This window comes from Gouania willdenowi, chromosome 13, assembly GCF_900634775.1.
Source record: "Gouania willdenowi chromosome 13, fGouWil2.1, whole genome shotgun sequence".
Classification (NCBI taxonomy): domain Eukaryota; kingdom Metazoa; phylum Chordata; class Actinopteri; order Blenniiformes; family Gobiesocidae; genus Gouania; species Gouania willdenowi.
The window spans coordinates 21,656,784-21,668,801 of record NC_041056.1 but is presented as its reverse complement, the minus strand read 5'-3'; the positions used below and the strand labels follow the sequence as shown (position 1 = coordinate 21,668,801).

The window sequence follows — 12,018 nt, the reverse complement described above, 5'->3', positions numbered from 1 at the left end:
ATTCCAGCTGCCGCTAAAATCAGAGTGACAACCACCGCTCGCGCATCCAGACTGCAAAATGAATTGCATTGATTCTCTCCACCTTGGATATGCTTCTCTTAGGTTTACATGCATTTATCCCGTCTGTTCTCACTCTCCCTCTGACACCAATACATGGGGTGGACCTCAGAGTAGTCCGTTCCACCTGAGTATGTTTAGGGTCAATTTAGTCAGAGAGTTCCAGAGCTCGTCTGTTCCAAGGGTCAGTAATTGGGTCACAATGTGACTGTCTCACCCCTACCGCACAGATGCCTTCCAGTGATAAACTTATGGCAGCGATTGTTCTGTATCACAGATCTGCCATCTCCTGCATCCAGGAAAATCCATGTTCCAATTTTAAGGATGGTTTCCAGGGTAAGTAGAAAAACCAGCCCCAAGAGCGCAGCAATGACTCATCCAAGAGGTGACAAAAGACCACACAACAACATCTAAAGAACTGCAGGCATCACTTGCCTCAGTTAAGGTTAGTGTTCATGACTCCACCATAAGGAAGAGACTGGGCAAAAATGGCCTGCATGGCAGAGTTCCAAGACGAAAACCACTGCTCAGCAAAAAGAACAATAAAGGCACACATAAACTTTTGGCCACTAGGGGCACTAGACTGGTAACTTTCACGCAAGCGCCCCTAGTGGCCACAAGCACCGCAGCACTGTCGCAAAAATCAATAAACAGTCAGTCAGGCCAGCCTCCCTTGTGTATGCAGACAGAAATTGACCTGTAACTTCAGGATAAGGATTGGCTCTAAGGGCTGATGTACGCAGCGGGGCTGGGCTCGCGCCGCGGCTGGAGGAGCAGCTGCCTCCACCCGGCGCTCCCATCCTACTACCTGGCCTTGGACAGGTGACCCCGTCGCCCGTCCAAGGCCCCCTTCGCCGAGGGTTGGAGTGGCGGCTGGGGTCGAGGCAGACAGGCGACTCCGGGTCACCCATCCGCTCCAACCCCTGGCAAAGGTGGCCGACAATGGCGGCAAGGCCAGGGAGTAGGGGAAAAGCGCCACCGACGTGGCGAGGCGGGCCAAGCACCGGGTCTCCGGCGGTGGGGAGAAGAGTGCGGCGGTGGCGGCTGCTCCTCCAGCCCATAGACTGTAACCGTGGGGCGAGCCCAGCCCCGTTTCGCACCCCAGCCCGACATGGAGCCAGTGAAAAGACTTTAAAAGCCAACTGAGAAAATAACTCATATGGGTCAACTCTTTAGGTCAAAAAGTCCACGGTGTGCCTTTAAGGCTCGTCTCATTTTTGCCAGAAAACATCTTGATGATCCCCAATGCTTTTGGGAAAATATTCTGTAGACTGATGAGACAAAAGTTGAACTTTTTGAAAGGTTTGCATCCCATTACAACTGGCATAAAAGTAGCAGAGCATTTCAGAAAATGAACATCATACCAACAGTAAAATATGGTGGTGGCAGTGTGATGGTCTGGGGCTGTTTTGCTGCTTCAGGACCTGGAAGACTTGCTGTGATAAATGGAAGCATGAATTCTTCTGTTTACCAAAGAATCCTGAAGGAGAATGTCGGGCCATTTGTTTGCGACCTCAAGATGAAGCAAACTTGGGTTCTACAGCAGGACAATGATCAAAAACACACCATGGCTGAAGAAAAACAAAATTAAGATGTTAGAGTGGCCTAGTCAACATTCTGACCTCAATCCTAATGAGATGCATGACCTTAAAAATGTGGTTCATGCTCAAAAACCCTCCAATGTGGCTGAATCACAACAATTCTGCAAAGATGAGTGGGCCTAAATTCCTCCACAGCGTTGTAAAAGACTCATTGCAAGTTATCGCAAATGCTTGATTGCAGTAGTTACTGCTAAGGGTGGCCCAACCAGTTATTAGGTTTAGGGGGCAAACACTTTTTCACACAGGGCCATGTAGCTTTGGATTTTTTTTCTACCTCATTAATAAAACCCTTCATTCAAAAACAGCATTTTGTGTTTAATTACCAATGTTTAAATTTGTTTGATGACCTGAAATATTTAAGTGTGAAAAACATGCAAAAAAGTAAGAAATCAGGAAGGGGGCAAACACATTTTTAAACCACTGTATTACGCCAGACTTTTTGAGATTTTTATCAAAAGTATATAACATTCCCAGTTCTCCTATTATTTTGTCCAAGCTCAGGTCGGGTTCAAATGTTTTTCTGTAAAATGAAGAAAGTTGATTCTGTAAACTTAGATTGCATCTTAATTCATATATTTTGAGTTGGTTCATAAAAATGGCTACAGCTGAAACACTGACTTTTAAAAATGTTATTGAAGTTACAGTTAAGGATCAGTGTGTACATTGCTGTGTTCCCAAGATGCACTTTTTGGTTTTCAATTAAAATAGTTGAGTGTAAATTCAGTGTTAAAGGGAACATTTTTTGCAACATTCCAAACTTTTGTTCATCATTAAACTTCAGTGTGTATTGGTACACTGTAATATCTTGCACTATTTGTCTGGTTGAAATGGCAACATATTTTCATTAAATAAATTTGAGATGTTGAAAATGTTGCTTGATTTGGGTCATGGCTTCTCTGTATGTATGGAACTTGTGTCCAGAAGCCAGACGAGTTGAGAACCACTGACCTATAGCGCGTGAGGAAATAGAAAGGAGACATATTATTGCAAATGTATATCAACACAAGACATTTCATACATGTTACATATATGCCTAACTACATAATAATAGCAGGAAATCATTTGAGGTAAACCCTGGACAGGGCGCCATTCCATCCAGGGCAAAAAGGCAACAGAATTACAAAGTTGTAATTTTTAAAATTCATTCCAAGAAAAAGAAAGTAACACATAATCCATATGCTTTGTTTCTAAAATTTTATTTTTGATGCACCTGCAGTAGAGAAAAAACATCAGATCTCAGAACAAAAAAACCCAAAACAGATAGGTAGATGTACTACTCCATGTAAGATTAATTAGTACACTTGATTTTGGCTTTCTACATGTGGTAGCGTAAGCTGTATGTGTTTCATAGAGTTCATTCGTCTCCCGCGAAAATTGAAAAATTGCTGCTGTTCAAAAATGGTTTGCATTGGGGGGAAAAAAAGACATGAAACCGCTCAAAATACAGAATGCTTCTCATTGTAAATGTAGACAATCAAAAACTATTTATTTTTCAAAACTTTGTTATTTACATAAATGACCGTATTTTCCTATATGCCACATATGGTCTTCATAATGACATTACATTTGAGGTCAAAGTCCTGCATTTCTGAAATGATGGGTGATTGAGCTTTTACTTTCTTAACAAGTTGATAGGATGTAATGATGACGTTACATATAAAGACAGCCCTCATTATCACTGCAACATTAGACATAAAACATACTGAAGGAGTTTTCCCTTACATTGCAGGAAGTATAAAATGTTTGCTTGGCACATTAAGCCTTGACTCTCTCAAACAAACAAAGTGACAGACGATATTTATCGAACACTGTCCTACGTCTGAACTCTCAAGATCATTTGAAATGGTTGCACATGATTTTTTTTTTGTACTTTAATGAAAACATCAAGCTATACCACTTAAAGCCATTGATAACTCAGACCCAAAGCAATAATTTAACATGAGGCATAGGTATTTACATAAGAATCTATGCAATGTCACTTCATATTGCACATGTAAAGGCAGATACATGACGGAACAGTGGTTTAGAATGACAAAAAAAAAAACAGAAAATCCCAGTGAGAGAAGCATTTGAGGAAACAGAGTTGGGAAGGTCCAAACATGTAAATCTGGTCTGGTCTCATCTCGTCTATAACCACTTTTTTCTGTGCAGGGTTGCAAGGGATGCTGGGGTCTATCCCAGCAGACATCGGGTCAAACATGTATGTTCACTTTAAAAATGTTGAGTAAAAAAATATTCAGTCCATGAAGCAGCCGATGGCGGCTCAAAAGCTTTCATCTTACTGAGCTAATGCATATCCCCATGTAAGAACAACACGTACATCTAACATGTTTGCAGCATCAGGAGAACCGTTGAAAAAAAATGTTTACATTGAAATCTATTGATGGCAGAATCTTTATGTCCATCTGGTTCAACCAACTGTTACATTACATGGCTGGATAAAAAGAAGAGAGTTGTAGAAAATGTCAACGGCGGCGACTTTTTCTTTTTTTCAGCCTCACAATGCCACTCTTGTTCTGACTCTCACTTCACTTCAAATATTGGCATTGTGCGGAAAGAGACGTCTCCCTGTAACTCTGTAGTTATCCTACACTAACTGTGCAGCATTTCCAAGTTAATACATTGTAAAGTAAAACTGCGTATGGCATTTCTTTAACGCAAAGCCCCAAAGTGTCAGGTTTTCTACGAGGCACGATCTGAAAACTTAAATCTTAACGCTTCTCCAAATGTTTCCTTTGGAGTGCAGCAAGAGTGAAGTGTTTTTTTTTTTTTTTTTAAGAAAGAGTCATTTATATGATGGCTACATTGAGAATATCTCTTAAAAAAACATTTCTGGGTGCTTTAAAAGCAAAATTATTTGATGTCTGCAAAATAACACCCAACAATAGAAGTTTGTATACAAAGTGAATGTGGCGTGACATGACATCTGAGGTTTTTGCACAGATATTTCACAAATTTATATCTTTTTCCATTCAACCTACACACTGATAACCACACTATATCTTTAACAAATATATAACATACATACTAAACAGACTCTTATTTTCAATGTTCATATATTAAAAGCTCTAAGAAAGGCAGCAAAGATGCGCAATAAGGCAGATCCATATGACACACTTAGTATAACTCTTCAATCTGGCACATTTATGACAAATGAGATGAGTTATTTAAAGGGCTTCACCTGCTCTCTATCTGAAGTCTTGTTAATGTGAAATATGATAATAATAATAATAATAATAATAATAATAATAATAATAATAATAATAATAATAATAATAATAATAATAATAACTATTATTATTATTATTATTATTATTAAAAAGTAACATTTACAAGTTCATAAGCGTGGGAGGGATGGAGCAGAACAGTTAGTAGGATTAGTTGTGTTCATGAATGGTTCTTTGTTTGAATTAAACCTGATTCAGTGATTGTGTGTGTGTGTGTGTGTGTGTGTGTGTGTGTGTGTGTGTGTGTGTGTGTTTGCATTTGAAATGTCTTATGCAGGGTTTAGGGCCCAACAATAGTAACAGCATTATAATCAATGAATGATTGTCAATTTGTATTTTGGACCCAACCAAAAAAAAAATATATATATATATCTGGATCAATACACAACAATAAAATGATGGGTCCTTACACTCTGTGGCGCCAAAGACAAAAAAAAAAACCAAAACAAAAAAAGCTAAATTGTTTTGCATTAATCTCTTAGCAATAGAAAAAGAAAACCAACAAAGACAGATACATGTAAAAATACACAAGGTGTCCACACAGCATGCATTCGTAAGCATCAAATGACGACTATGGCAGTTTTTGTCTCAACAATGTTCACAATCAGATAGGGAAAAAAAAAAATAAAAATTATGATCTTGGTACTTAAAATAGAAGCACAATTGCCAGTATGTTTAAAGTAGCTTTAAAAGGCTTTCAAAAAACTGGAACTGGAATTTTATCAGGTTGAGCATTGTGGTTTGACTTTGTTTTGAAAATTCTGTTGATATTTCGGAGGAAAATCCTTATAATGCCTTTGAAAACAATTGCATTTACATTTAGCTGTTAGTTTTCACTCTCATAGTGAATGCTCTCCCCATGTGTGTCTAAACAATATGTGCATGAATATATGTGTCAGAATGTGTTTTCAACAATCTTGATTAGTGTCACTTGTGTATGAGTGAACTTGTCTGGAAACTCCTGCACTACTTAACGTGATCATTGAACCTGTTTGGGCAGATTGACTTGTGTCAGGTCACTTGTCCTGTCCATGGTGAACACTACAATGTTTCACTGCAGAGAGACCCATCCCTCTTAAGTCACTAAAATGCTATCCCGTGATGTGTGGATCACAGAGCACTTCATCCAACCTTCAGCAGCTTGCTGATTTCACTGCCCACCTCCTTCTTCTGTGTTGTCAAGGCAACCATTGAGGCAGTGGTCGCTCCCGAAAGCACCCTGTGCCTGCAGTAGCTCATACTCCTGGTCCAGAAAGTCCAAGCTGTTGTTACTTGGTAATCCACGGATAGTGAACTTATGGGACACTTTGGTCCACTGCTCACGGTTTGCTGCTACCCTCTCGTACAGCTCAAGAGCCCCAGGAAACAGTTCTGATAGCAGTCTGAAAGGAAAGGCAGATGTTCAAGAGTCATTAATGTTTTCACTCACAAGCTGGGTTCCCATTACAAATTTTCGCAAAATTAAAGCGATATTTCTCAATGTCGACAAAGTATAATTGCGCTTTGAAGGTGTTTCTATTGAAGGTGGTTTTGGGAAAAAGCCTCGTAATTCCCGTGAAATCTCATCTCGTGAGACTTCACTGCAGGAAGATGGACGCTCCAAACCTCCCTATAACACTTAATATTTCATTGTTGTTTCACGTCTAATGTGGCAGTAACATTTTTTAAGTATAATGCTAAGAAATGTCCCGGTGTCACGTACTGAGTTTACCTCCGTACTGCAATTATAACTCTAACCTAACCCTAACTCTAACATAATCCAATAAATAAAACAAGTGTCAGTTCACTTTGAAAACAAAAATAAACAAAAATGAATAAAACATTTTTTTTAGCAAAAATTCATTTTTCAGTAGTGCGCATTTGCGTGCATGCGCATATACAATCTCAGTACGATGTGAATTCAGTACATGACTCAGGTGTCCTCTTCTGTTTACAACTACCGCACCATGTTTTCTCAGAGAGAAGTGGTCATGTGACCAGGTACGTCACATCATGTGACCAAGTACGTTCTGTGATGTGTAATTGCGAAAAAGTGTTTCCATAGCGCTTTTGCAACACATTTCAATATCAAAACGTCTGAAATTCCTCCTCATGAAAGCGTAAACTTGTTTTAGCAAATTTGAGCTTTTTTTTTTTTTTTTCGAAATTTAGGTGTTTCCATAACCAGTTTTTATTGCACTATTTAGATTTTGCGCATTTCCAAGCGTACTTAGAGCCTGATCATTTTTTTTTTATTTGGAATTGAATTTATTGGTGTTATTTCATTTAAAAAAGAATTGTACATTTTGACAAACCTTGTATTTTATACAGATGCCTTTGTGGGAAATAAATTAAGTTCCAATTGTGCAAGATTTGGTCTCTTCCTTTTTAAGTTTATACATGAGATGTTTACTGTGGCAAGATTTATTACCAGAAATAAATGTGGTGGGTAAAAGTAACTATAGTAACTTTTACTTTGAGTACTAATTAATTGAGCTACTTTTTACTTGTACTTGAGTATTTTATGTATGACTTACATGTACTTTTTCAATCAACTAACAGTACTTCTACTTGAGTAAGATAAATCAGTACTCTTTACACCTCTGCTTGTGATTATTTCTACAGAATCTTATATGTTTATATTAGGGCCGGGAATCAATTAAAAAAACAAAAACTAATTAATCGCAAATCAGAAAAAAATTAATCGCGATCAAAAAATGCCAGCAATTAATTTGCAGTTTATTGCATTGTCAGCTTCTAATAAACACACAAAAAGAAAGTGCATCGAAAGAGCATTACTCTGAGGTGTGACAAAAAATTACTTAATACGTCTTTAAAAGACAAAGCTTATAAACAAATACATTGTACTATTCTATAATGTAAATGATGAACAGAATATTAGAACCTCAGCTGTAAAGCTCGCACAGTTAGCTTATTTAAAACTGTGTTTGAAATGCAATTATGTAATGTAAACAATGTACAGTCATTTTTCACAGCAGCAGTAGAACATCAGTAACAAAAATGCAGTAAATTCATGCAAAGACTGGATTTTTTTTGGCAGCACAAAACCCTCTGCAAACAAAATAACCCCCTGACTTCTGGGATTCTTAAAAAATTCTAAAACCTGTTAGTCCTGTACTTTAGACCAGCGATTCTCAACTGGTGGGTCGGGACCCAAAAGTAGCACGCGGACCTGTCCTCAGTGGGTCGCGAACAACTGGTCAAAAAGAAATAAGTATTTAATGTCTCCTATGTTGGACTTTTCCTTTATTTTGAAAGAAACTTCCATTTTGAGAGGCATGCTGTGAAATGCATGCTGCAGAGTTTTAAAAAAGATTATATACTGCATGTGTGTGTGTGTGTGTGTATGTGTGTGATTTCAGAAGCTATTTTTGAAAAACTGAATTTGGTTGGTTGAATTCTAAAAAAAAGTCGCGATTTAATGACTGCGGCAAGATGTACTTGATTTGTGCGTTAGCAGCTTTCAAATGTTGCACAAAATCTGCAGTTAGCTAATTTGTTCTGTTAGCTTTGCTAGTTTAACCAAACCTATTCCTCTTTCACATTACGCCACTACTGGGACACAACAGTTTCTCTACATTAGCAAAGGAAAGAGAAACCCTCCTTTTCTGAATCGCAAATCGTTAACGTGCTAATTTTCCCAGTCCTAATATTATTATAACTATATATAATGTTTAGGATCTCTTAAAAAAAAAGAAAAAAAGAAAATCCAGTATCTTTTGGATGAAATATGTGAATAAGCTGCCTAATAGCGCAATTAACCAGCAAGTTCTTGATTTAAAGGGGGGGTAATATGTAAAATCTACTTTTTCAAGATTTATATCATATTACTATGTCATTCCCACATTAAAAACATGCCTGGAGTGTTGCCGTGGCTCATTCATGTATGTTTGAGTAATCTTGAAAAACTCTGACAGCATCCATTTTAGGTGTAAATATGCCTGAGTCCTCCTAGGAACGCCCCCACCTCCTGGAAACACCTCGGACCTTTCGTCATCGCCCACTGCACCACAGCAGAGCGCCCCTCCCCTGCGTCTCGAGCAGGCAGCAGCAAACATAGCTTCATAATGATGTATGCAACCTCATAGCAACATGTAGCTTCATAATGTAACATAACTGTCCTTAGCCAAACATCCGGCTCCAAAATGTAACTATTTATGTTGCTTTTAACATAAAATAAACTATTAATCAAACATTTAGCTGTTGCCCTTTATGATAAAAAAGATTGTGCATTTTATATTTATGATTTCATTGCAACATAGTTTGATTATATATTACTGAATTGCAAAAAGTAGCTTCAAAATTATGTATATTTATTTATTTATGACAAGAAGGTTGACTATTACCAAGCAGACACGTCTGAACTCTCTCAGGTTCGTTTTCAAAGTCACTTTCCGGGTCAGGCGCTGGATCAAATTCGTACGGATGCACAATATCCTGCGTGGCCATTGTTCACAAAGTGATCAAGTGTAGCTCCTTTCCAATAGTCAAATTAAAATGCACCGAAGATTGATAGTAGTTTCGATGCGCATGGAGGAGATGCAGTAGTGTTGTGATGACGCCACAGACAGCGTGCTGAAGGGGCGTGTCGGAATGGGTAGGAGCTTCTTATAGAGACAGAGGCCGATCGATACAGGCGTTTGATACAGCCATGACGTGAGAGCAAATTTGTTCAAGGTATTTATTTTAATTTACTGTATTTACAGACTAACATAAGGTTGCATCATCATTGTAGTGTGCTATAGAATGGTACTGTGTGATTGAAAAAAGCACAATACACCCCCATTAAAAAAAAACAAATACAGTAGCTTCAAAACTTTCCAAAAAAAGGAAAGCTTGCAATTGTATGCATGCTTGGAGCTTTTAATATTATTGCATACCTTGCAGTTTTTTCCATTTACTTTAGCTTTAAAAGGTATTTGTTTTACTTCCTGTACTCACTTGTAGATGGGCATGGCAATGTGCTCCATAAAGCTGATCTGCAGTTCTGGTATGTATGCTTTCTCTCTGTCCATCATTTCGCTAGGTCTATTACCCATGGCTTTTTCCTATGAATGCAACAAAACAAAAGATAAATAAATAAGAGTGTTAAGATGTGAGCAAACCTAAGCATCATTCAGACCAAAGTACAGGTCACATACCAAATCTCCTTGAGAGAAGAACTCTTTATAGATCAGCTCCTGTGGGCAGAAACTGCAGCTGACATTTGGTCATATTCAGAGTCAACAGCTGTGACAAGAACTTTGCTGACAACTAAGACTGAGTTACTACAAGGCCAGTAATGGCAAGTAAAAAATGTCATTTGAGTTTTTCCCTTTGTACTGTTTCTAAACGATTCTACAGTATATTGTGAAGATTAAAGAGAAAATCTCATTAACCACATGCATTAGCTTATCAGTGAGAAAAAAAAACAGAGTAATACAAAGCAATGTACAATGTACAATATTTTTCTCTGCTAAGTTATACAGAAATGTGTGTGTGGCTTTGGAAGCAAGGATTAGTGTATTTGCTGGAGGTTTTAGGGGCTTGGTGAACAAAGGTGAGGGATTTAGGGCAATGTTTAGGGGGGTTTTAAAAAATGAGGGCAGGTCAAGATTAAACCTAATCCTGAAATGGAGTGTAGCCTCAAAAAATTAAACACAATGGAATGTTGCCAATGTTATGTTCTAAAAATAGGATGGTTTTAATGCACAAGGATTGATTATTACAAGTCTTAAGAAATTTAAAGGGATCCTCCACTGTTTTTACAAATGTGGCCTAAAACCTTTGAAATGTCCTTATTAGATGATCTATGCCTAACAAGTCAGACTGGGACTACTTTACCTTGTGCCGCCATGTTGAAATGATGTCATTGATGATGTGATTAGCCCGTTTTAGTCCATTGAGTTCTATAGGAGGTGAAGCATTCAGGATCATTTAGCAGCTTTTTCAGTCACAATGACAACTTGTGCTGCTTTGGGTTGCTCTAAAAATCAGTAAAAGTTAAACAAAGTCAATGTGAACCTCATTTGTTTACTGAGAGATGATAAAGTAAAACCGTGACCTGAAAAAAAAAAGACTCTGCTGTTTTGTAGATGCCATTGATGCATGTAAATAAAGGCAACCAGGATTCACTGCTGCTCATTAGAATCAGCAGTGGCCACAGATTTTTTTCGGGTCACGGTTTTAATGTATCATCAGGTTTACATTGAAGTTTTTAACTTTTACAGACTTTTAGAGCAACCCAAAGCAGCACAAGTTGTCATTTTGACTGAAAAAGCTGTTAAATGATCCTGATTGCTTAGACTCCCATAGAAGTCAGTGGACTAAAAGGGGCTAACCACGTCATCAATTACGTCATCTCAACATGGCGGTGCACAGGGTAGAGTAGTCCCAGTTTTAAAAGATAATAAAAAGAATACGGTGCAAATATATCATTTTGTTAGGCATAGATCTTCTAATATGGACAATGTTTTAGGCCACATTTGTAAAAACAGTGGAGGATCCCTTTAAAGAATAAAAGGGATTAGAGAAAAAAAAAATCTTCAGCATTTCGACCAAGTTTTGCACATTTTTTAAAATTGTGCTCATTTTGAGAGTTTGTAATGGTCCGAACATTTCATCATCATGTTTTTAAACAGTGAAGGAATGGATGTGCTCAGGGAAAACCTCTACTAAAAAATTCTGCTTAATAACAGTTAAACATATCAGTTTTGAATCGACGGCAGACAAACTGACCGCAATTTTGCGTGTGGTTTTCCAGTTCTTAGTTTGGTCTGACAGGTCACATGAAGTCATGAGCAGGCACAGTAGCATGGATCGGTGGGTTCTGTTTTTTGGATTGTATCCATCTGAAACACAACATGAAGAAATTGCTGTTAAAAGACTAATAAAACTCTTTATCTCAACCCTAGGGATTTTCCTGCTGCATGTCCATGACTTTCCATTACTATATCTTGACAAATACTAAAAAGAGTGTATATTTTTATTTACAAGCTTTTAGCCTTTACAATGGGAGCTTAACTTTTATCATCCATTACGAACAAATTATAAAATGCACAGTGTGAGGAAGTTACCAACACTGTTAGATATTTATCATGTCTTTACTTTGCTTGACAGCTCAAAATGGATTCCGTTCAGGAGACATCACCGAC

At 37.8% G+C, this 12,018-nt stretch overlaps 1 protein-coding gene across 2 annotated transcripts in view; it reads right to left on the bottom strand.

Annotated features, from left to right (window-relative positions):
• Window positions 1-2,835: 2,835 nt before the first annotated feature.
• The window catches only part of pde2a (phosphodiesterase 2A), a 205,862-nt gene continuing 196,679 nt past the window's right edge, over window positions 2,836-12,018 (bottom strand). For both annotated transcript variants that reach the window (XM_028464203.1, XM_028464204.1), the window contains exons 28-31: window positions 11,603-11,715; window positions 10,027-10,065; window positions 9,827-9,933; window positions 2,836-6,267 (exon numbers count right to left, since the gene is read on the bottom strand). In XM_028464203.1, coding sequence (XP_028320004.1) covers window positions 6,036-6,267; window positions 9,827-9,933; window positions 10,027-10,065; window positions 11,603-11,715 — 491 coding nt within the window. In that variant the 3' untranslated portion in view covers window positions 2,836-6,035. The remainder of the gene's footprint in view (window positions 6,268-9,826; window positions 9,934-10,026; window positions 10,066-11,602; window positions 11,716-12,018) is intronic.